Genomic DNA, 23921 nt, shown 5'->3' on the forward strand with positions numbered 1-23921 from the left:
TTGTCGTGATCGGACGTACTGCGGGATTCTTCCGTGCTTGTAGAGTGAAATAGTTTTGTGGCTTTATTGGGGCTTGCCCGCCGCATCATGGAGCTAAATAATGTTGAAATCGGCGTAAGTGAATGGGTTTTTCTATGATTTTCGCGAGAGGTTTTATGTAACAGCCTTTCCGTCCGCTGCTGCCAATTGCCACCTATCTGTTCATATTTTGATGTTCATCAGTTCCGTTTTGTGGGTCATTTCCTTGATCAATAGCTTATATTGCTTAATTGTTTTTATTGCATCGCATTTCGAGGGGATAAGAAACACACAAGTCCCTGGAGAGTATATCCCGCAGTTCATTTAGAAATATTTTTTAAACGATTTAGGGGAGGGAGTAACTGCTGACAATAAAGAATGGCAATTTGTCTAAAGTACTTATGCGACCCAAACCCTTCAGTCAACCATGCTGAAATCGACAGCAGCGTTAATTTATTATCTGATTTATTACCCGATTGATTAACTCTCCCAGTCAATCTGTCATTAATTTATGGTCTGATTAACATAGCTGACTCTAACAAGCTGAGAGACTAATACCGGCGCTTTCAGCGATTCCTGGACTGATACTCTCGCTCAATTAATCACTTTTGGCGACCGCAGGCGTCAGTCGATAAAATTCCCTCCTCCCACTCCATCCATGAGTCTCTTTGTGCAATGCAGTTATGGAAATTAATGCGAAAATTAAAAGGCGATTCTCATAAATAAAACATTAAAATTTCCCGCACTCTGCAATTACACAATATAAAGTCGGAATATCTTCATACCAGCCAACAATATCCCTCATTAACATAAGTAAATAGAAATTGGCATTAATATATTATAAATTCACTGATCAGCGAACGTTTGCAGCAGACGTTTTATTATATTCAGAGATGAAAATATATTTCTACTGAGCGGTATTCGCTGTATAATTACAAACAATATTTTTAAATTTTTTTCCTATTTTATGTTAAGCCAAATTTTCATTAATTTCAATTCGAACTGAATTTTATTCAAATATTTACCTATAATTTTATAAATATTTACCCAACAACAACAATAACGAAACCAAAAATATGTTTTAATTTTTTGACAATTTTAACGATGTTACTTTTACTTATCAAATGTAAAAAAGCGGTGAAATTTTTTGGGAAAACCCATATTTAAAGAATTCATAACTAAGCCAAAATTTAAGAAAATATATTCAATATATAGGATCAGAAATAAGAACTTGAAAGGGTTACTAGCTGACTAAAATTAGATAACCCTGAAAAGGTACAAATTACACCTTAATTTCAAAATATGTATGTATGTATGTAGTATGTAATTGTTAAGTTATATTGGATTTCAGGGTGAATCATCAAAGACCCACGCTGAAGCTGCTACCACACCTTCGAGCGATGAGAAGGTCAAGCCGCAGTTGTTATACGCCATTAATGACAATCCACCGTGGTATCTGAGCATCTTCCTGGCCTTCCAACATTACCTCACCATGATCGGAGCCATTGTCTCAATACCCTTTATACTGACGCCGGCACTGTGCATGTCCGATGAGGACGCAAATCGCGGTATTATCATTTCAACAATGATCTTTGTCACCGGCATCGTGACCTACTTCCAGGCCACTTGGGGCGTGCGTTTGCCCATTGTCCAGGGTGGAACTATCTCTTTTTTGGTTCCGACTCTCGCCATTTTGTCCTTACCGCAGTGGAAGTGTCCGGCGCAAGCCGAGATGGATGCCATGAATCAGGCCGATCGGGAGGAACTGTGGCAAGTGCGCATGCGCGAGCTATCCGGCGCCATCGCTGTATCTGCGATGGTGCAAGTCATCCTTGGCTACACAGGCCTGGTGGGCAAGATCCTAAAGTACGTGACTCCATTGACAATTGTGCCCACGGTGTCTCTGGTGGGTCTCACACTATTTGAGCATGCGGCGGAGACTGCCTCGAAGCATTGGGGTATTGCTGTGGGGTAAGTATTATCTATGAATCCTTGTTTACGGAAAACTGATTACAAAATTCATTATGTTTTTCCGTTTCCACACAGAACCACTGGAATGCTGACACTCTTTTCGCAAATAATGTCCAATGTATCCATACCGGTGCCGGCGTATCGCAAGGGTCATGGAGTGGAGGTGCGCCAGTTCCAGTTGTTCCGCCTCTTCCCCGTCCTACTGACAATTATGATCATGTGGGGACTATGCGGCATCCTAACGGCTACGGACGTCTTTCCACCGGGCCATCCATCTCGAACTGATGTGCGACTCAATGTGCTGACCAGCGCCAAGTGGTTCTACGTGCCCTATCCGGGCCAGTTTGGTTTGCCCTCAGTGACGCTGTCCGGCGTGCTGGGAATGCTGGCAGGAGTGCTGGCGTGCACAGTGGAGTCGCTGAGTTATTATCCCACTGTGTCCCAGATGTCCGGTGCTCACTCGCCGCCGCTGCATGCTATCAATCGGGGCATCGGCACCGAGGGATTAGGAACTGTGTTGGCCGGACTCTGGGGCGCCGGAAATGGAACTAATACATTTGGTGAGAACGTTGGTGCCATTGGAGTTACCAAGGTGAGTTTAAGTTTAACTTACAACTTGAGCCTTTATCAGTTACCAATCTTTCCAGATCGGATCGCGTCGGGTGATTCAATGGGCTGCTTTTATCATGGTGCTCCAAGGAGTAATTGGAAAGTTCGGTGCCATCTTCATCCTCATTCCCGACTCCGTTGTGGGGGGGATCTTTTGCGTGATGTTTGGCATGATCATTGCCTTCGGCCTGTCTACGCTGCAGTATGTTGACCTGCGATCAGCGAGAAATCTCTACATCTTGGGACTCTCCATATTCTTCCCCATGGTGCTGTGCCGCTGGATGCAATTGCATCCCGGGTCAATCGACACCGGCAACACCACTGTGGATTCCACGTTGTCGGTGTTGCTGGGCACAACGATACTGGTGGGAGGAGTTCTGGGATGCCTGCTGGACAATCTGATACCTGGAACTCCGGCGGAAAGGGGCCTCATCGAGTGGGCCAACGAGATGCCCCTGGGTGATGACAACATCAACGACGGCACAGCCACTGACTATGATTTCCCGTGTGGTATGGATGCTATTCGCAGCTGGCGGTGGACCTACAAAATCCCGTTTTTACCCACCTATAAGCTCCAGAAGCAGAGTTAAACAAATGCACCGATAATTAATTTGGTAATTAGTTTTGTAATTAATTCAATTCACATATTCTTCTATTCGTGTTTAATTTTTTTTTAGAATCCACCGCTTCTTCTCACGCTCTAAATACATTTTTAATTTTGAATTCAGACTCTACCCAAAACACTTTATTTATTTAGTTTGTTTCATAATTTGTTAATTTGCTTTTTAAATTCGCTTATTGTTTGTGACTTCTTCGCTCGCAATTCACATATTTTCTATTATTTGGCAATAACATCAATAGTTCTAAGCAAACGAAGGACCTTATAATAAATTTCGAAAGCAATCATTTATCAGTTCTGTATTATGCATAAATATTACAGTTCCAGTTACAAAATTATTTTACAGACATTTTAACGCATCTTCGGAGAGATGTTTTTGTTTTTTTAAAGCATAGAAAATACATACAAGTATCTGTAAAATATGTCTCTTTCTTAATCTTTATCTTTGTCTGTTTTCGTTTCTGTTCCGCATACACACTTACAGATTAAAATCAACGTTATATGGCTTTTGGCTAAATATAAAACCGCCGAAGGAACCAAGGCACAATCATTTGAAAATCGTATATCGAGCCACGATCTATGTGTCTATAACTCCGCTAAAACCGCTGTATTTCGAGCTTCAACAAACCTACGACTATATGGGCAACGTCCAAAAGTCTGTGACCTAGTTTCTATATAAAAAAAAATATATATAAAAATCTGTGAAGCCTAAGGGATTCGGGACCAGTCTAGAACTTGTGCTGTTTTGTGTGGTATTGATGGTGCAGGGGCCCAGGCTGCAGCTGAAAATGTTGCTGTTGCTGTGGCTTTCTGGAGCTGCCACTGCTGGCGCGTGAGGATGATGACGAGGCGGTTGTGTTGGGCGGCTTGATTATGACCTGGCCATGGCTTTGCCCGTGGCCGCTTCCTAGTCCGTATCCAGAAGGCGCCTTCTTTCGTTTGGAGTAATAACAGAAGATGCAGAAGCCATTCTGCGGTGTGGTACATCAAATATTTGTAGGACTGCGAGTGGCAGATGAAGTGCGATAGCGCGATCCGGATCTGTAATACTTAATTTAATTAAACATCTATAAAAATATATATTTTCGTACCACTTTACTGACCTGGAAATGCTGGATGTGTAATCTCGAACGGGAGTACGCGTCTCCCTCCGCTGGTAGGAGGAGCTGCCTTCGCCGCTCCGGCTGGCCGTCGGGGGCTCAAGTAGGGACATCGTTCTATGGTCATACGACCGGATGGATCGTCTACCCAAGGTTGCATAACTATCCAGGTGGCTGCTTGCTGCGCCGCTGCTTGTGCTGGTGGTGGTAGGCAGGCTAGCATTTATTGTGTACGAAGATCGTCTTTTCGGATTGTAGGTGTTGTAGTAGCCACTGGCGATCGCCCCATTGCTAGGACTCGAGCTCGATGAGCTCTTGTAGCGCATGGGCACGGAGCTGTAGTCGTGCGTCTCATAGCGCTTGCTGAGAAACGAGGGCGAGGTATTCCGAATGTCATTTAGGCTCTTCCTCGGCTTGGTAGTGGATCCAGAGGCTCCCGAGGAGGAGGAGTAGTCTAGAGGAGAGCGGTAAACAGGAGGCTTGAGCTCCGTTCCTACGGGACTCAATTTCAGGGGCCTGAAGAACTGCTGGGCTATGTCCGGAGAGTGAGCTCGAACCGGCGGCGGATCTAGATCCGTGGCGTGCAGCTTGTGACTGGAGCGGGCCTTGACCGCTGCATGCTGCTCCCGGTAGTAGTCCCTTACCGCCGATGGACCCACAATGCTGCTGGTGCGACGCGGTTTCTTCTGTTCGTTAAAACGGCTATAGAAGCTACGCCTCTTAATCCGGTCGATCACACTCTCGTTGGGATCAGAGCTCTCCGAGTAGCGCGTGGGCGAGGACAGGGACGCCCGAGATAGACGAGACACCGTGGGTGAAGGCGTAGTGTGGAGCATATAGTTGTCCTCGGAGCATATAGACCAGTTGTCAAAGTACAACTCCGGCTCTTCGGTGGGTGAGAGGAACGTAGAGGTGGAGGCGCAGTCGTCATGATAGCTGTGCGAGTCCGACGAGTAGTTGGCAATGTTCTCGAAGGAGGGCGTGAGCAGCGTATTGTTCCGATTGATTTCGTGAGCCGAGGAGGTCCTGTAGCCGGAGGTCTGGGAGCTGCAGTTGTGGTTTGTGTTAGTCGAGTTGTTGTTGGTGGCGTTCTCCATAGACTGCTGGCTGGAGCTATTGTTGGAGCTAGCGCTTTTGGTGGTTCCCGGATAGGGTGGCAGGTTAGAGTAGATGACCAGTCCCGTGTTGCCATTGAGTAAAGTTGGATTTGTGTTGGCTCCTCGGTAGCTGCTGCCGTTTGTCGTCGCAGGAGCAGTGGACAACGAGCCGGGAGCGGCGTTGCCTGACCCGTTGGCGCTGGCTAAATCCAGCATTAGCCCTTTGCGCTTCTCCTTGTTGATTGCCGCAGCTGACGGCGGCGCATTGCTGGAGGTTTGAAGAGTCTGCCTATTGTTTTGACTGCAATCAGGACAGGCCGTCTCGCAGTTACAGTTCTGCTCGCTGGTTTGAGGGAGAGCTGGATCTGCTTTCGCCTTTAAGGCCTTCACCACATTTTGGTAGATGGGCGAGGCTGGTAGCGAGACATCCAGATCCTGCTCCTCCCGAACCTGTCGCTCAATGTTGCTGGTGGACCGTGTACTCCGAACCCGCCGTTGTAAGCTACTCTCCTTATCGAAGCGGCGAAGAAAGCCACCGAGCATCTTGTTCACTGCCCCTTCTGATCTACCCTGACCCTCTTGGGAGCCCGCGTGAAGTTCCTCAAAGCTAGCCGCCCTCTTGAGACGCATAATCCTTCCATTGGGCTGAGATCTTGGTACTGATCTTTCCCTCAGGGATCGCAGAATGTTGTCAAAACGGGATCTTTTATCCACTCGCTTGTCTTCTTCCAAAGGTTTCTCTGTATCGGGGACTTTCTTCTTTGATTTATGCGGTGAAATGCGATTCTCAGGTGATCCCTGCTTTTGGGTGCAGGCCAGAGAAGCAGCAGCTCCGGTGGATCCCATCTTTTTCTCCTTGCTCATCGCGGAATCTCGTAGCCTCTCAAACTTCTGGCCCAGTGCGTAGAGCAAGCCCTTGCTGGGTTTTTTATCAGGCGACTTTTCCTTTACTTTAATCACTGGACTGGACTCCTTGGAGCTGTCCACGGGAGTGGTTGTCGCCGTGGTTGTCGGCGGAGTGGGTGTAAGTGGTGTGGGAGGCACCAGCTTCGACTTCTTAGATACTTTTATAATCTTCTTGATGGTGGTGGGGCGTGAGTCGCTAGAGGATCCAGTGTCCTTCGCATCCGTAACCGTCGTCATAGTTCCAGTTGGCGTGGCCGACGGTGATTTCTCCTCAGATGTGGACTTGGAACTAGTAGGTGTGGTCATAACCGATGGAGCTGGAGTGCTTTCCGCTATTGTGGGTATAGCTACTCCGCTTCGCGTGACCTTGCGCAGCTCTTTGGGAGTTGCCAACTTCGTGGTCGGGTAGCTTTTCGGTCTCATTAATCGACTCTCTCGAGTAGCAGCCTCCGCAGACCCAGATTCATTGGGCACGACCGAGGGTAGTTTGCTGGGCAGTTTGCTGGGCAGGATTGAGGAAGTCTGCTCAGCCAGGTCTGCGGGAGACTTCATACTCAGTCCTAAATCTTTCATGGGGTACGATTTGGGCCTCTTCAGCTTGGTTTCCCTGGAAGCAGAGCTCGCCAAATCAGAATTATCCGCATTTGTGGCTTCATCCTCCTTTTTGGTGACCTTCTTGACCTTTCGCACCAAAGTCGTTGTTGTCGACGTAGTCGCAGTTGCCATTCTGGTCAATTCTAGTTCACCGACTGTGGTCTCCTTGGGTTTTACCTTTTTGGCTTTTTTGATGGTAGAAGTCTCCACCGTTTTTTCAGTCTCCTTGCCTTGGTCACTTTGAGTTCTCGCAGCGGAAAGGATTTGCAGCTCTTGCAGTATCTTGTCCGCCAGTTCTTGCTTATCCAGGTCGGTTTCCGGTTCCCGAGATTTTGATGCACTTCGTAAGCGGAGACTAGAAGTCTTTAAAGGATCTTGGGCTGATTGCGGTTGCAGATCTGGAAATAGTTCCATGCTTTTATTACGCGAGTGACGTATGGATGATGGATTGGAGCCCGGTTCTAAAGGTGGCTCTGCTTGCTCTACATTTGGTAAGCTGTGCTTTCGCCGCCTCATATCCTGAGACTGTGGCCTCTGTTCATGGCGGTCGGTGGACTTCTCCCGTATTTCCCTCTGGATACTCTGGGTTTCCCGATCTCTGGGATCATCGAAGAAGTCGGGTCGCAGGAAGCGCGAGATTCTGCGCTGCGAGGACCGTCCGATTTTGAGGGAGCTGGTGCCTTCCGAGGCAGGAACTTGTGGAAGTTGAGGTGGAGGTGAAAGACATCCACTCGGAGGACGCCCGATGCCGGCACTGTAGCCCTTCTCCGGAGCATCTTTTGGAGCAAGCGATGGACTTACGTTGCTCGACTTGCTCAAGTAGGGGGAGTAGTATTTGTACTTGTCGCTGATTTCACTGGTGTAGGTGCTACTGCTGCACAGTGAGGATTTTCCATAGTCCTCCCTGCAGACACTGCTGCTCCTGGATTTAGTGCTCTGTGTGGATCTGATCTCCGCTTCCTGTGCCGAGGCTTGCGCGGGCGCCTGGCTGCGGCTAAGGCTTCTCCGGTAAATGGCTGTGCTCGCTAAAGTGGTTTTAGGTGCATCGGTTTTCGGCTTGAAATCCAACAATTCGTCCTGCTGTTGCTGATGATCTGGAATGTAGCCCCTGCCCCCGCTCTGACTGCGCTTGTAGGTCTTGGGCGTGGCAGAACTGGTGGGTGCGCCGGTCTGAACGCTCAGAGTGCGTGATAGCTTCCGGGCCTGGGTGGGCGGTAGCTTAGCCAGAAGCTGCTCCTGGAAGCACTTGGGCAGTCCCGGAGTTATGCTAGACAAGGTCGCCAAGTCCTTCTTGCTAAGCTTCAGCCGCGACAGATCGAGATCGGCCAAGTCCACAGCCTCCTCACCGTTTGCAGAATTCGTTGTACACTCGGTAGATCCCCTTTCCACATGAGCAGAAGCAGTGCTGGGCTTCCCTTTGGATCCCTGGTGACCTGTGGGAAGATGTTAGAATGCCACATTTACGGTACATTTTCATCGGAAAGTGGAAGAAAATCTCTAGATAGGGTAGGTATGAAGCCACTTACTTGTCCGGTACACTGATGACCGATCTTCTTTGTTTACTTACATGACTGATCGATGCCCCAGTTCCGCCGCCCCAAAGAGATCTGAAACTTTGTTTTCTCGTTTTGGCAACCAAAAGAATCACTTTCCAAAGCAGAAGAGGGTTTCAACCCGAACGAACACTTAACAAACTTGCAGGAAGGATTAAGGACAACGGAGTCCAACAAAAGTTAACGTAATCAAAACAAAATTAAATAGTATTAACTCACGTGCAGGGTACGGGCAGTAACAAATGCAGGTCGAATACGGGTTTCATATTTTATTTCACTTGGTGTACTACTTAGTTTATATAAAAAATTACGATTAATAGTTTAATTATCAGTTATGGGGTTTAGGAATTCAGTTTTCTCGTTTTTAGTATTAGGCTTTAAGTAAAATATTGCTTATGCTTGAAGCTGCTCGACTGGGAATGGACAATGGAGTTGAGTAGGATGACTGGATGCTGTCGTCTAGCTTCTAGCCGCAGCGTTTAAAATTACTTTATAATTAAAATCACAAATCATACAATTATCCATTGTACACAAGAATGCTTTGTAGTGACAAATTTAATCGATGAATTAAAATGCATAAAACAATGTCTTTGCTTGATCGGTATCTAAAAAAACGGTTCCCCTACTTTTTAAAAATCTTCAGCCTAAGATTATTTTAGTTTCAAAATCACAATAATTCAATGGTGTGCACTTCGCCGTAACAAAAATTAAGAAGATTAAGATTAAATTAACAAAATATAAAATTCAATTTCAAGAAATTTCTGTCTCTTCATATTTCCATGTTCTTCAGCGAAATCCAGCTGCTGTCCCTGTGACTGGGTTTTTTGAGCGCTTCTGGCAGCGGGAAATGTCGTTTTGGGCAAACAATAAACAATTATGAAAATCGAATTTTGAAATCAAAATAAAAAGTAGATTTGGCCAAGACTAGAGCAGCACCACCTGCACCACGACTCGCACCCGGTTTTATGGCTTCCTGGGGCTTCCTGCAATCGGGGTTGCTCTACCGACGACACTGCTAGACGAGGGCATGGGCGTGGATATGGATGAGCTGGCGGTCTTTATGGCCGCGACGGATCTTATGGCTGCTTGTCGTGGCTGTTTAGCGCCTCCGCCATTGAGGTTGCCGGAGTTGGTCTTGGAGCAGCAGGAGGCGAACATGGCTGGATGCGGTTTGATGGCGGTTGTACTAAACGTACTTTGGTTAATGGTTATAACATGCTTTGTGGGCGTGGTGGTAGTAGTTAAAGTAGTTAAACCTTCTGTAAACGAAAGTAAGTACCAAAAATGTGTAAACGGCCAATAATAAGATTTAAAAAAAAAAGTATATGTAAAATATCTAATGAAAGAATGAAATTGTATGACAAGGCGGTGGAGGAAAACAGGTTTCTAATATTGTATGAAAGACTGTGGGTTCGGTGGCTTTTCCTACTAAATAAGAACTACAACTATTATTACTCCTATCGTTATGCGAAATAAATTGCAATAAATACTGGTTAAAACCAAATTAGAATGTGCGTTTTTCATACAATCTAGATTTTACCCTCTGTGTACATACATGGACTATACGGTTGCTGCGGTTGATTGTGGTGAGATCATGGCTTTCGGGGTTAGGATACTACGAAATGATGATGAACGTAAACAGTTCGATTAGTAGCTGAGAATTTCAGTTCTGTACAATATCGTATTCAAAGTTTTGGACATTTTTCTTCAACAATTGTGGCAGTGTGTGTGCTCCACCAACTCTGTTTTGCATCCACTTGTAAGTATTATTACAATTGAGATTCTGTTAGATATAATCCAAAAAAGCCCAGAACTCGGAAATTTGTTCTTGTTTTTGTTTTTGTTTCTTTTAATTTACAATTTTAGTGCCAAGTTAGTGGTTTCTATTATTTTTGTTTAGCTTTCTTGCGGTTTTTAATAGCGTAAACAGAGACAAAGGGTGAACTACATTGATAAGCTAAGAGTGTGTTGATTGGTTGGTGCGCATGTATTTGTATTTGGTTTGCATTTGTGTGTGCGTGTGAGCTTAGTGGCTTTGTTAAACAAATTATTTTCTTGTATAACACAAAGGTTCGGGGTTTAATTTTGTTTTTAAAATCGTAAATAATAAAACATCAAATAAGAAGAACTGGAAAACTCAACTTTAAACTTGTTTTGTTTTTTATTTTTGGGTTATTTTTGTTTCGTTTCTTGTGTGGAATATATATTTAAGATAATTTGTATTCGAACGATTAGGTAAAAACTAAAACAAATTTAAGGTAGCGGGGCCATTTGCATAAAACTGTACAACAATAAAAATCATTAAAGAAAATAGTTCGAACATGTTCTTTTGGTTGCGAAAACAAAATCTCAGAGTGGTTACCACAATAATAATAATATAAACAATTTTTCATTTGAATTGTTTCTGTTTTATTGTCATCATCTCACTGCAAAATGTAGTAAATTAACTTTGTTGTGTTGGTTTTCATTCGCTTTTAGTTTATTTAATATAAGTACAATTTCCTTTATATCATAAACAATTTCTCGTGTTTCGAGTAACATTTAGGTCAGATTTGTCATACATAAATATATATTTAACCATATATGTTTATTCTCATTCTTGAGCGTAAATATGTGTAAGTCGGCGCTGGCATATACAGAACTTTGAATACGATTTCGTGGCACTTATCGACTTTTACTGACTGGACAAATCTCTTGGCCTTCTTTTCGTATCTTTATTTTCTAACTTTATTTTCATCATCATTATCATAGCATGAGAGCTCAAAGGAGGAGAAAAGGCAAAGCATAACGGGGTAAATAATAACTTATAGGGCGGGTACTTGGCAGGCTTTCAGATATGAGCAATTAAAATAGGTTCCTAGACTCTTAAGCGTCGTCAGTATTAGGGGTTAATAACAAAAGAGTTGTGCTCTAGGACAGATAAGGTATTTAAATAGTAGTTAGGGATAAATAGTTCACTGAATAGTGTCAACTATTTAGTGAATATAGTAGATAGAAGATAGAGATTTATTAAGAACTTGCGCGAACACAAAACAGAAAATCAAGTAATAAAATCAAGTACGTAGCTTTCAACGAAGAAATAATATTTTTTGATAATGATTAGGTATTAATTGGCATTATCACTCGATAATTATAGTAGACACTTAATGATTATATGCTATTATTGTTCTGGGTTCTGGGGATAATTCATGGGTTTAGAGTAAGTCGAGTATTAATCAACTTGATCCGTGTTGTTTTTACTTTTTTTTTTGTTTTAACAGACATCAAACTACTTGAACTTAAATAGGTTTAGAGGTTTACGAACGAGTACGTGTGGACATTGGCATATTCTTATTTGCAAGGCGCTGATCTAGTTCTACTCTGGTTTTTGTCTCTTCGTGGTCGAGGCTCTGGATCCACTCCGGATCTGGATCTGGGTATGTCCAGACCGCATTTTACTCACTACTGATCTAGGTATTTACTCTTTATTCTGTGATATTCACCTCTTGGCAGCGTGGCCCCTGTGCGCGAAAACATCGATTCCATGTCGCTGCCCAAGTCCCGGGACATGCTGTGCCGCCAGGGTGCGCCCAGTCCGCTGCTGTTGCTGCTGCTGTTCACGCGACTGTGGAGGACATCGGATAAAGAGAGGAGATGAGTAAATTGCGAACACGACAACGGAACTACGTACGATCGCCGAGGGACTTGCACATTACATGGGCATGCAACTTACAGGCAGCACCCGGAATTCTGCGCGGATAGATAGACGTGGCCCAACCATCGACGCAGTCGATTCGTAATGTCCAAGTCCCTCAACCAGCGTTCCCCGCGCCTGAAAACAGGCCAGGATTAGGCATCATTGGGTAGCAGGAGTGCGAGGGGGCTCAGTCGTACGAAAAATCGGTTGCCTAGATACTTACACTTTCTTTTTCTCAACCGTCTCGCTAAACGAATAACTAACTTGAGATCTTTGAACACTGCGAGTGATTAGCGAAGCGTTAGTTTTGATTTTAAGATGCAGGCAAGTGGACAAGTGGCAGCATGTAAAAAATGGACATTAAATTTTGCAGTTTATGTTCGGGTGTGGCTCAAGCACAGTGGTCGTGGTTAACCAAAGAAGACATAAAAAAATAAAAGCTTGCGCGTAATCCGTCCCGAGTTTAATCAAATTATTATGGCATAAGCTGACAGCGGGAAGGATGGCAATCAACTCTCTATCGTAGCTTCACTTCACTTTACTTGCATTTACTCTTCACGAGTATCCTGAAATACCCTCGCGGCGGACGAAATCACTCACCTGGCGAAGGGACCACCTTGGCTCCAGAACGGACTGTGACTCTGGGCCTGCCGCGAAATATCCGTGAGCAGGCGACTAGAATGGCTGGGGAATCCTACAGGCAGGTCACTGTTGACGTTCAGGCGATTCGTCAGAGCCCGCACCTTAGGATCATAAACGGAGCATAAGTTTCGTGAGCGATGGGGCCACATTAAAAGGGACAGAAGACGGAGGGATGACGCTTACCCGCTGCAGAAGCGTCGAGAACAGATTTTCCGCCGTGAGTATCTCAAAGCCATCGTCGTCATCGTCGTCCTCCTCATTGGAGCTCTGCGAATCGTTTTCCTGACTAATTTTCTTAACAGGCCTTGAGCTCCTGCGGGTGAGCCAAATAGAAAGATGGGGGGAAAAAAATGGAGAGGATATATTAAAAAAAGGATGTATATAAGTAACCGAATCAAACGAGCGTCAAGGAGAATCGGACGCAGATGACAGGAAATGTGTGCGAACCAGATTCAATTCAGCAATCCAGTTACTTATTATTAAGTGCACTGGGGAAAAGGCATCAACTAGAGCCAGTCCACTCATATATTCGCGGTTGCCATACAAAATAAGGGATTTTATGTTAAAAACATATTTAAAATTATTTGGAAGTTCTAGGATATAACTATTAGATTTGAACCGGGAAATTTGGTGCTAAAATGAAGTATATTCTGGTCGGTGATGCTTTTTTTTTTAGTATTTGATATAGTAAAGCACTTACCTGAGTCGGTGCGGGGTGAAGCGGGTCTCCTCTTCGACGCCTCCGCTTCCGCCATCCCGGGTTATCGAAGTGGTGCGCATCTTCTGGAATGGCGAGCCCTCGTCAAAGCCGGCCTCGCTTAGGAGTGAGCTGCATATTAAATCGAATTGAGTCCGGCAAATTGACGAATGAAAGGAGGCACCACCCACGCCCACCATCACAGCGATTGTGGAGTAAGGAGTAAGGAGTAGACCTAGAGGTAAACTTACCTGATGCGACGCGACGGACGCAGGCGGCTAAAGGTGGACCGACTGCTGGTGGTCTGACTCGATTCCGAGGGCTCAACGCTACGCTCCCGCGGCGTGATGAAGCCACCGCCCTCGACAGCAATCGGTATGATGAACTCCCTCGGACTTTTCTTGATGGGCTGCGAGGTGCCCTGGCTGGTGACTGTGGCCTGCGACAAGTTTGTAACCGTGGTAGTAGCATCCGACTCGGATTCCACCGTCGACTGGCGTGACAGAGAACCGGAACTGCAAAAATAAAACGTGAAACATGCAAACTGAATAAAGCGCTATATTCGGAGGAGCTGTTTGGAAATGCAGTTTTACAGAATCGCCAGGTCAGGCTTTCACTGTTCAAATAGTTAGCACTGGAAGCTGACTGTATATATACAAATTAATTGAGGTCGACACTGCTACTTACCGCGTAGTTGTGTTAGATCCGGTGCGCCCGTAGGCGTGCTGCGTGGGCGGCCTCTGGATGGTTATGACGTGCTCCTTGGGCTCCAGACTTGTAGCCCTGGCCTGCAGAGTCGTTTTGATGGGGCTGTACGGGATCGGGCCCTCGCGTGGCGGGGCGCTACGCAGGTCAGGAACCGCATGCTGCATTTCTGTGCTGAAGCGCATGGTCGGTTGGGGCATCGCTGGTTGCTCTGGAATCCTCGGTTTAATGTCCAGCTGCATCTCAGCCTTGGCGTTGATCTTGCGGCGCGGCAAAGTGGCTGATTTTAGAGTAATCGAGGCCGTCGATGTCTTTACCGCTGCCGGAGGAGTGGGCGGTCCCTCCGTACCTCCTGGCGAGGCTGTGGTGGATTAAAGAGTTCTGTGATTAGTTTGGGCTAAAATAGACTGGACCTGGTGTAGTTTACGGTGCCAGAGGAACATGTAAGCAATTAAAGCATCAGTAACAGTGAGCAAAACACAACTACGCATTAAGACTTGTGGAGAGTGCAGTCAAAGGGCAAAAAAACGGTGGTTAGAGTCACCCAACTGTTTAGGGAGTTAAGCTCAGGCAGTGATACCAAGACTAAAACAACGAGCACGAACAACTGCAGCAACAGCAGCAACAGCAGCAGCAACAACACATACCATCACGAACAGAAAGAAAACAAAAAACGTATTAAAAAAAAAACACAGATTTGGAATAGGTGTTTGGGTGTGATCAGAACAGGAATGCGAGGACTACCAAGCCAGGATATTAAGACACTGATTTGGCGATGCCGCCGGCCTTTTCAGTGTCCAATTTCAGTGAAAAAATCGAATAATCGAGAATAGCAACTGGGAACGGAAACGGATTGGGTGGGTTGCTTTTCTTTTTAGTTTTTTTTTTCGGGCACATATAACATAAAGCACATGTTTTTTGGGGTTCCGGATATAGATAGGATTTTTGGATTTTTTCGAGCCGCCGCCAAGACTTACATTTGAGCCACATGACCCCAGGGAAGGCACATGTAGCACTGGCATTGGTATTGAGTGTGTCTTGAGCTTGATTATGATTGAATGGTCTCGTGCGCGAATTGACATTGTAATTGGCATTGGGCATCGGGTTGAATCTGCTGTTGTTGTTGTTTCTGCTGCTGTTGGTGTTGGTGTTGCTGCTGGCGACGCACTGCGGCGACGGGGGCGGCGTGAATAAAGCACTTGTCCTCTGATCCTGATCCTGGTTCTGACACCGCTGCTGATACTGCTCTTGCAGCGTTTTGAACGATGTTCCCTGCCCAGTCTGTTCCGGCTGGAATATACTGGCCGTGCTGTAGGAAGCCTGCGGCTGCCAGGTGTATGGCCTCCGATTCACGGGTCCCACCTGGTTGCAGCCGCCTCCAAAGATTCGCTGTTGTATCGTTTGTTTAGCCGCAGCCAGAGCGTGGGGCGAGATCAGTACAGGCGGTGCCGTCTGAGGTGCCAAGATAGGCGGGGATGTGACCACCGCTTCTGCTCTTGCTTCCGCTCCCATGAAGCCCATGAAACTGCTGCCGCTCAGGGCGTGCTTGGCTGTCCCGCCCACAATTCCGCCGCCCCCAATGTCATTGCCATTGCCAAAGCCGTTGCCGATGCCATGAAACGGTGTTGGCCGGCGTATCACTAAAATTAAGATGATGAGTCTATGAATATGATGAGTATGTCTGCGGGAGGGGATGGGTTGGGCAATGGATTGAAAAAGAATCAGAGCCGACGGAATCCTTACACAGTTCTTAGTGCTATTATATTTAAAAACACCCATGATTAGGCTGAAACTTTATAACTTTCTAGCCAGTTTAGAGTCGAAAAATTATATTGATTTGATCCTTAACTAATGTGATCGTTAACTTCATCAAATATTAACCGCAAGTATTGATTTACAGTCATCGGTCTGTCATTGTTAAAAGAGCTAAGGACTACAAACATATTTTTCTAAAGTCACTTGAAGAAGTTGAATTATATTACTTTTAAGCTTTTCTTATATTCAATGAGTAGAAGGAAAATTCAATTTAAGTTTATTATTTCCACAAATCTTATATTTTACTTCGCGTTCTCTGTCTTTTTTGGTCAATCCCAAGCGGTTCATCCTAAGATGTGGTAAGGCCGAGAGACGAACACAGGTGAATTCAATGTCGATGATATGGTGAGTGACTTGTTTCGCCGTTTTGTGGACTACGGGGACAAGCAAAATTGCAAATTGGAAGAGGGATTCGCTTCAGTTTGATGGTTCTGCTGATGGAGTTCGGTGAGTGTGAGCAGGAGATTATATTTTTAAAAGCCAAATATAATCCATGCAGCACTCGGCTTGCAAAACGTTCACATACACATTAAAAATGGAAAGTAGTTTTATATATGCCAAAGTAAGGATAGAAACAAGACGATGCCACCCAGCCGGTTGCGGTCAGCACAAGTCGAACCTCTGTCGAGGAGAGAGATTACAGATATTGCTCTAAAGATTTATTGATTGTTTCTCAGGCGACAATATTATTTTAAGATATACATATATTTTCAAACTTGATATGCAGATTTCTATAAAATTTAAAAATTAAGTAACATCCCCATTTAAAGACCTTTTGAAGACCTGATGGCAAAAAGCAAATGATTGCCAAAAGCTGTCTATAATTAGATTTGCCATCAACATTTTAATTATTTTGAAGATATATACATATGTAAATACATTGGAAATAATAAAAAAAAAGACTTACATACCAATTTATTAAAAACAAAAACTAACAGAAAAAGTGAAATTAATAGTGTATCAGTTTAGTTTGAATCGATTGCCGATTCAATCGAATGATCTAATTGTAATCTGCAGAGTTATATAATCAGCGGCTTACCGAGTCCTTTCTTGTTTTTTCTTGGAAACATTTCGGAATCTCCAAACGGAACATCCATTCGACTTGTGTGCCGACCTTTAACCGGATACCCGAATACCCGAATACTTATGGTAATAATAGTAATAATGTAGTGCTAGTAGTCAAACTTGAAAGCGCTGCGTGGTTTAGCTTAGCTTAGGTACGGATATCATAGTAGTGGCTATCGAAGCTATGTATTGTAGCTATAGAAATAGGCATGTTCAGATCACTCACCCGGTTGGATTGCATTTCCGATGATAGCGCGCGCGTTTTTCAACTTACGCTCCCGATCCTCCACCGTCGCGGGATCGTTCACTCCGATGGTCTCAGTCTGGGCACACAGCTGATCGACCTCCTTGCTGGATTCGTTTTGGGCTTGCAGCAGCAGTGCAATGGAGTTCTCCATGGAGCGACGCGCCTCGTCCAGCGAAATGGATGACACCGAATTCTTAGAGTCACTTGCCTCAAGGGACTGGCTGGTGGCAGCCACTGGCGATGCGGGTGGTGTTCCCAAGACCTCGGCTTCCTGCGCAGCAGCAGCAGCGGCTGCCACCTGCTCTTTAGCTCTCAGTTCACCAGGAGTGGGGCTATCCGTGACCGGAGGATTAATGGCCTTTCGCTCGAACTCCTTCTTAAAGCTGCCTACACTGACACCAGGTATGCTGAGTTTCTTGGGCTTCTCTGCAATCTGGGTCAGTGGCGGCGGGGGCTGGAACTTCTCTGCAGTCTCTAGGATGCGGGATTTCCGGCGCTCGGCGTTGAAATTGTTCAGCGTGGATTCATCCTGCAGACTGCACTTCCGCACGAAGGGAGGAGGCGGTGCAGCTCCAGCTGATGGCTTTCCGGCCTTGGAGGCGCACTCATTAATGGCATTGACCAGATCGGCCGTCTTGTGCTTGTTTACAAACTTCTTTATCACTTTAGTGGGGTCTTTCTCCTCGGGAATCTCCGCCACAGCATCTAGCTTTCCTTTGGTGGCCTGGCGGGCAACAGCTGATAGACTTGGTGGTACCGCCGCCGATGGGATATTGGTGTTAGCGACGCCGTCGCCAATCAGTTGCTCGCATAAATCGCCGACCATTTTCATGTCTTTCTGGGAGTAGCTGGGAGCTGTGCTCGCTTCCTCCGGAACATGGGCCATCGGATCCGCCTCCATTAGCGTGTCCTCAGGTGTGACGATGGCCTTTGGTACCTCAGTTACTGGAGCTGCTCCCGGTGGAGCCGCTCTGATCACAAAAGAGCTGTTTGCCGGTTTCTCCTTCTTCTTGGCCGTGGTCCCTGCCGCATTCTCCATGGACACAGTGGGTTGCAGTTTTCTCTTCGTTTGCACAGGACTCTGGGCAGGAGTAATGGTTCTTGTAGGCGAGGGCATCAAGGCTGCTTCTCCTCCGGCTGAAAAAATCACGAAACGAAGACAGAGACAGAGAGAGAAAGGGTGGCGTGGTTTAATGAGTTTGGTTAAATGACTTTAGTTCCAAAGGGGTCAAGGACACTTGCGAGTGAGGGGCGTTGGTTAGTTGGTTCGGGATTGGTCGGGATCGGGGTCGGTGGGTGTTGGTGTTGGTGTTTGGGCGGCCAGTTAGTCTCAATTTATATACACAATGGGCTGGGGCGGTTTGCTGGACTATTTCCTGTCGTAAGGATTACATATCCAGACAAAGCGACCCATCCTACAAACTACTCAAGAATTTTAACTGGGCTGCTGCACGGGAACCTCCACCTCATACTCTAGGGACCACTCAAGCGATTCGAGAAGCTACAAGCAGGCCGACGAGGGGGTCAACTCACCGGCAACCATGTCCAGTATACGGCGCTCCGCCTCTGTGTTCGGCGGTCCCATGTCCCGGATCGAGCCAACCGAGTGCGAGCGTGGGACCCGCTCGTTGGCTGCAGCCTTCGCAGCAGCTGCTTCTGCTGACGGCACCACCAACTGGTCCGCCGTGATGGCTGACGGCGTGAGGGAGAGCAATACGTCCAGGCGAACAGGCGTCTGGTTGGCCAGGTCCTCGGCTAGGTCCAGGCAGGAGACGTTATCATTCTCATTCACCCACCAATGAGAGCAGATCTGCTCGATGGTGGCTCGCTTTTTGGGACAGACCGTCAGCATGTCGCGGATCAGGGTGGAGGCGCGCGAGGGTTTCCGCGGCTCATAGTAGTCGCCCTGACTGATTTGCTTCACCAGCCGCTTAAAGTTTGAGCCGTCGAAGGGCATGGAGCCGTAGACCAGCGTATAGAGCAGTACGCCCAAAGACCAGCAGTCCACCTCTGGTCCCTGGTACGGGGTACCCTCCACGATCTCCGGCGAGGCGTACAGCGGTGAGCCGCAGAAGGTGCCAAGCAGGCGCTGGTCATCAAACACATTCGAGAGACCAAAGTCGGCAATCTAAGATAGGACAACGAATTAATTTCAGCAAGAACTATTTTTAAAATTAAACATCGTTATGCGTACCTTAGCATTACCCTTCTCGTCTAGTAGTATGTTCTCCAGCTTGAGATCGCGGTGGCAGATTTTGTGCTTGTGACAGTAGTAGACAGCGGTGGCCACTTGTCGGAAAATGCGACGAGCCTCCTCCTCGCCGAGAACCTTCCGCTCGGACAGGTAGTCGTAAAGCTCGCCGCCTGCGGCAAACTCCATGACAAGCACCATTTTCTCGCGATTCTCAAACACTACAATGATCCTGTCACACTCTGCATAATATAAAAAGAAAATACTACTCACCTTCGTAGATGTGGATGATGTTTGGGTGATGAACAGAACTCATGATTTGCACTTCACGCCGTATGCGCACCAAGTCCGCCTCGGCTTCGATTTTGCACTTTTTTATGGTTTTAATGGCCACCTCCTGGCCAGTCTCTTTATTAATACCTAACTGCACTTTGCCGTAGGTGCCTTGTCCCAGCTTTTTAATAATATCAAACCTGAAAGTAATTGGAAAATATATATATTACCAATAAGTAAATATTGCTCTAAGTTTAGTACAAATAGTAAAAAGGAACACCCACCTTTGACGCAGCTTTTTGCGGTGATTGTTCATCTTGACGTTTCCCGTGTTGTGGATGCTGCTCATAATGTTATCTATTTGATCCTGCGGTATCCCCGATGGATGCGCCAGACTGTTACCGGTTCCGTCGAGTCCCCCAGGAGTAGCAGATTCTGCCGTGGCTCCTGCGCCCGTTCCTCCCGCCGCACCATTGGGCGTCGTATCGGGTTTGCTTATCACCATTGCTGAGGATGTGATTTAAAATGCTGAATGTGTGGCTGGGTCTGTTGTCGAGGCAGCTCCACTTACAGCTGATTCAAATTACTGAAAGAGGTGAAGACGAAAATAAGGTTTCAGTAAGCCAACTAAGCCAAGCACTTGAACAGTAGTCATCTATCAATCGCTCAATCTAATGGGCAATCAATTATATCGAGATAAAGCTTTTGGCAGCCTGGCTGAGCTTTGTCCTTTAAAGCGGGTCGGGGCAGAGCCAACCGAAATTGAAACTCCAGTCAGTTTTAAATTATGTCCAAGTCAGGAAAAAGCCAGGATATCTTAAGATATTTTGCGGCCTGAAGAAGCTGGATGACCCATATTTACCGTGCAGTATCATGAAGTTCTTGTTTCTTTTAAATATATGGTTTCAGCAGTAGTTTATAAATACTAATATTAAAAAAATATACACATTTTTCACAGCTTGTTATTGATAGGGTACCAAAAGCTGTCAACGGCGACCGAAATATTTCTGATGACAACTGGACTGTAACACTAAAAAAAATTTTGACGTACTTTATCCGGACAGTAGTTACATAAAAAAAGTTCTACAGAAATATATTCACATAAACAAGAATCGAGCCATTCTGCTTAAATTAATAGAACAAAACAAAAGGAAATATATAAAAGTTGCCCTAATTATAGAAAATTGACCAGTACAACAATTCGCCTTAAATATTTAGAACTTAACGAAGCAAATGAACAGAAAACGTCATACATTTAAAAAAAAAAAAGTTAAAATTAATACCTACAAATTTGCATTTATGGTTGCTTGATTTGTTTATATGGGCATCTGCTTAAGGAAACCATATTAAAATCAGCATAAGGGCAACGAACATTTTTCAAAGGGCGCCGAACTCGGTGCGGTGCTTTTAGTTTCGCATCTGCAAGATACAATAACATTGCGCGGCGACCAGTCTTTGCGAATCCTTTTATATATGTACATATATCGACATAGATATTTCTTTTTTTGGCACTCAGACAGCACATGTCATTGAGCAGCTAGCGAAACAACTAACTATGCTCTAGGGCTGAGTTGAGATTCGAGGAGGTTGGGACGGCAAATGGCACCCGGCAGAGATAAACACCCAGAGACAGCCCCTTCCTTATCCCTTGGCCGAATTTGTTGAAATATCTACGCTTGCTTTTCCGTCAGTTTGGAATTTTTTGCATCGTTGTCGTTAACGCAAAGGGAAAATATTTTCTTATTTTTTCTGTTGGCTCTTTACTTTTATTTGCTCTTGCGGCCCCTGCTACTGATGCCACTTTCGACAGGAATAGCAACAATAAATTCCATCCAGATAGGCAATGTAAATATGCAAATGAGAATGTTTTTCTGGGTCAAGTCAAGTGCGACATTTCGAACAGCTATTTTTGCCAGTCGCAAATATTTCATTTTTCAGATTCTGTTCTCCGTTTCTTCTAGTTTTCAGATTTCCTGCGCATGCAGCTAAGCGGGAAATGCCTCATAAAATCGATAAAAGAATTAAATAATCAGCGGCCATAAACTAATGACGAAAATCGTGCTGAGCGGCAGCGCCATGCGTTGAAAATGTCACAGTTAAATTCCAATGCCTTTGGGGCGGAGGCGGCTATCAATTTTTATACGTAATCAGCATCTTCGAATAATTTAATGTACTAATATATTGCGTAAATTTTTGTTCTCTACTGTTGCATTTTCCCCCGAGAACTACTTGCTACTTGGTGTTGTTTTGTTCGCTTTAGCATCATTTAGCCATTCGTCGCCTTTTGTTTGACATTTGAGTTGTGACATTGTTTCCATTGCCATGTTGTTTTTGCGCCCCCATCTACGCCTGCGTCACCGGCTCCTCCCCGGTCTCCGTCTAGGTCCCCTATTAAATTATGGATTATCCCAGAATTACTAAGACAATAGCTTTCCAAAAAAAACAGATCTCTCAAATTTACCACATCTAAGTTAACCTAAGTTAAATTAAGGCAACCTTGCGTATACGTAACTTTTCCCGGAAGCAAAGTACTGGCTTCCTCTTTTGTGCCGGTTTTAAAAACGGACGCACTCACCAAGCTAATAATGGTGCGAATGAGAGAAGCAAATAATTTAATAAAGAAAAGAAAGAAAATCCTGATAGATGCCGAATTAATTGTATGACCCATGCAATGCTAATGCATCTTTGTAATTTTTTAAAACAGCTCGCTTCCATCTTAAGGAGAAGGGAAAATCTGTAATATTTTGAGGGTTATTCTTGTCGGCATTAATGCATCAGCGAGAGCCTCCACCAGAAGCTGAAATTCTTTGAGAGCATCGACAGGCGGAGACGTCGTCTCTGCCGCGTATTTAAAGTCTTGAATCTCCTGGTAAATGAGAAAACAAAATTAAAAGAAATTTTTAAAAATAACTTTTAGCTAGCACGCAAGAGGAAATTTTATTTGAGCAAAAGACAAGCCAGAGAAGAAGCAGCATAGCATAGGAAAAATGTAAAAGCAGGCAAGAGAGACAGCTATCTAGGAAACTAGAAAACATACCCCGAAACTAAATGGCATAGATGGGATGATGGGATGGGACGAGGAAGTGGTCTGCAGAAACCAAAACCGAAAGCCAAATTCAAATCCAAATCTGAAACATTCGTATGTATCTGAAAGACCGCAACAGCAGCAGCGTTTTCCTCTACTTAAGATTCTTCTGGCTAAGACTCGGCGTTTTCTTTCTTTTCTCTCATATTTGTTTCTTTGAGAGATAATGCTGTATGGATACACACTGAGTCCGAGTGGCTCTGGCTTATTATTTGTTCACATTTATGGCCGTTTTTTCTTATTGCAAATTTTCATGACCAGAACGCACACGTCAACTACCGCACACACACACACACATACGCACAGACGAAAAATCAACATTTCACATTTCTTTTCAACTTTTTACTTTTCGTCCCCTCTGTAGATCCGTATCTATATATTTTTATACCGTGGGCTATCTCTGCACATATAGATATGTATCTATAGGTTTTTGGGTATAAGTGTGTATATATGAATATACACAAATAATTCGCGCACTGGTCTTCTGACGCCTTGCTCGCGTTGCTCCATGCGCTCGACTGAAACAGCGCTGAAAAATTTTCCTCGATTTTCCCCAAGAAAATATAGAAATCAGCTGAATATTGCTCCTCGCCAATGCTCTTCGGGGCCCATTGTTATCCTAAAAATAAATGCACTATTCTCTCCCCAAAAATGTTCGAGCGTGAGACCTCTACCTCCCTCATTCTCTTTCGTTTTCTCTATCTCTGTCTTGGTTTCGGTCTATGCGTCGGGCGGTCTCTATCTTGATCTCAAACTCTCTAAAATCTTCCTCGGATTCTCCCGATTTCTAACGAGGTGCGTGCCATGAACTGATCGCAGTCACGATCACTGCACACCAGATATCGGGGTGTCTATAATGCGGTGTTTATGTGTGCTTTTACGTGTACATACACATATGTATGTCCTATGTGAACAGTTGCAAGAGGGCTGCGAAATTGGCAAATGAGCCCATTATTTATTTATTTCATCATTTCCCGTTCTTTTGGGTACACAAATTATATGACGGTCACATTTGCAAAGGTCGTGGAACAAGTCCAGATCACAAGCAGGCATTTTAA

At 45.1% G+C, this 23921-nt stretch overlaps 2 protein-coding genes across 13 annotated transcripts in view; one reads left to right on the forward strand and one right to left on the reverse strand.

Moving 5' to 3' along the window:
• Positions 1-3815, forward strand: LOC108084958 (solute carrier family 23 member 2). 3 transcript variants are annotated; one of them, XM_017181372.2, is made up of 5 exons: positions 1-114; positions 1370-1989; positions 2065-2581; positions 2637-3212; positions 3702-3815. In XM_017181372.2, exons 1-4 carry the CDS (start codon positions 88-90, stop codon positions 3186-3188), a joined length of 1716 nt encoding a protein of 571 aa, XP_017036861.1. In that variant the 5' UTR covers positions 1-87; the 3' UTR covers positions 3189-3212; positions 3702-3815. The 3 variants fall into 3 exon arrangements, with proteins under 3 accessions (XP_017036861.1, XP_017036860.1, XP_017036859.1); XM_017181371.2 differs by lacking the exon at positions 3702-3815 and adding an exon at positions 3276-3508; XM_017181370.2 differs by lacking the exon at positions 3702-3815 and having other exon boundaries at positions 2637-3508.
• A 117-nt stretch (positions 3816-3932) lies between these two features.
• Positions 3933-23921, reverse strand: part of Nuak (Nuak family kinase 1) — a 29304-nt gene continuing 9315 nt past the window's right edge. Inside the window, exons 1-16 of one of the 10 annotated variants that reach the window (XM_017181358.3) lie at positions 20641-20808; positions 20063-20364; positions 19779-19978; positions 19509-19726; positions 18848-19442; positions 17294-18451; positions 15165-15827; positions 14170-14548; positions 13734-13997; positions 13486-13614; positions 12969-13098; positions 12744-12886; positions 12367-12423; positions 11950-12071; positions 4321-8347; positions 3933-4258 (exon numbers count right to left, since the gene is read on the reverse strand). In XM_017181358.3, coding sequence (XP_017036847.1) covers positions 4204-4258; positions 4321-8347; positions 11950-12071; positions 12367-12423; positions 12744-12886; positions 12969-13098; positions 13486-13614; positions 13734-13997; positions 14170-14548; positions 15165-15827; positions 17294-18451; positions 18848-19442; positions 19509-19726; positions 19779-19978; positions 20063-20283 — 8361 coding nt within the window. In that variant the 5' untranslated portion in view covers positions 20284-20364; positions 20641-20808 and the 3' untranslated portion in view covers positions 3933-4203. Of the gene's footprint in view, positions 4259-4320; positions 8348-8721; positions 9727-11592; positions 12072-12160; positions 12279-12366; positions 12424-12743; positions 12887-12968; positions 13099-13485; positions 13615-13733; positions 13998-14169; positions 14549-15164; positions 15828-17293; positions 18452-18847; positions 19443-19508; positions 19727-19778; positions 19979-20062; positions 20365-20640; positions 20820-23921 lie in introns of those variants that run through there. The other 9 variants (XM_070287214.1, XM_070287213.1, XM_070287216.1 and 6 more) reach the window with 9 other exon arrangements.

Source organism: Drosophila kikkawai, chromosome 3R (genome assembly GCF_030179895.1).
Source record: "Drosophila kikkawai strain 14028-0561.14 chromosome 3R, DkikHiC1v2, whole genome shotgun sequence".
In the NCBI taxonomy this organism is placed as follows: domain Eukaryota; kingdom Metazoa; phylum Arthropoda; class Insecta; order Diptera; family Drosophilidae; genus Drosophila; species Drosophila kikkawai.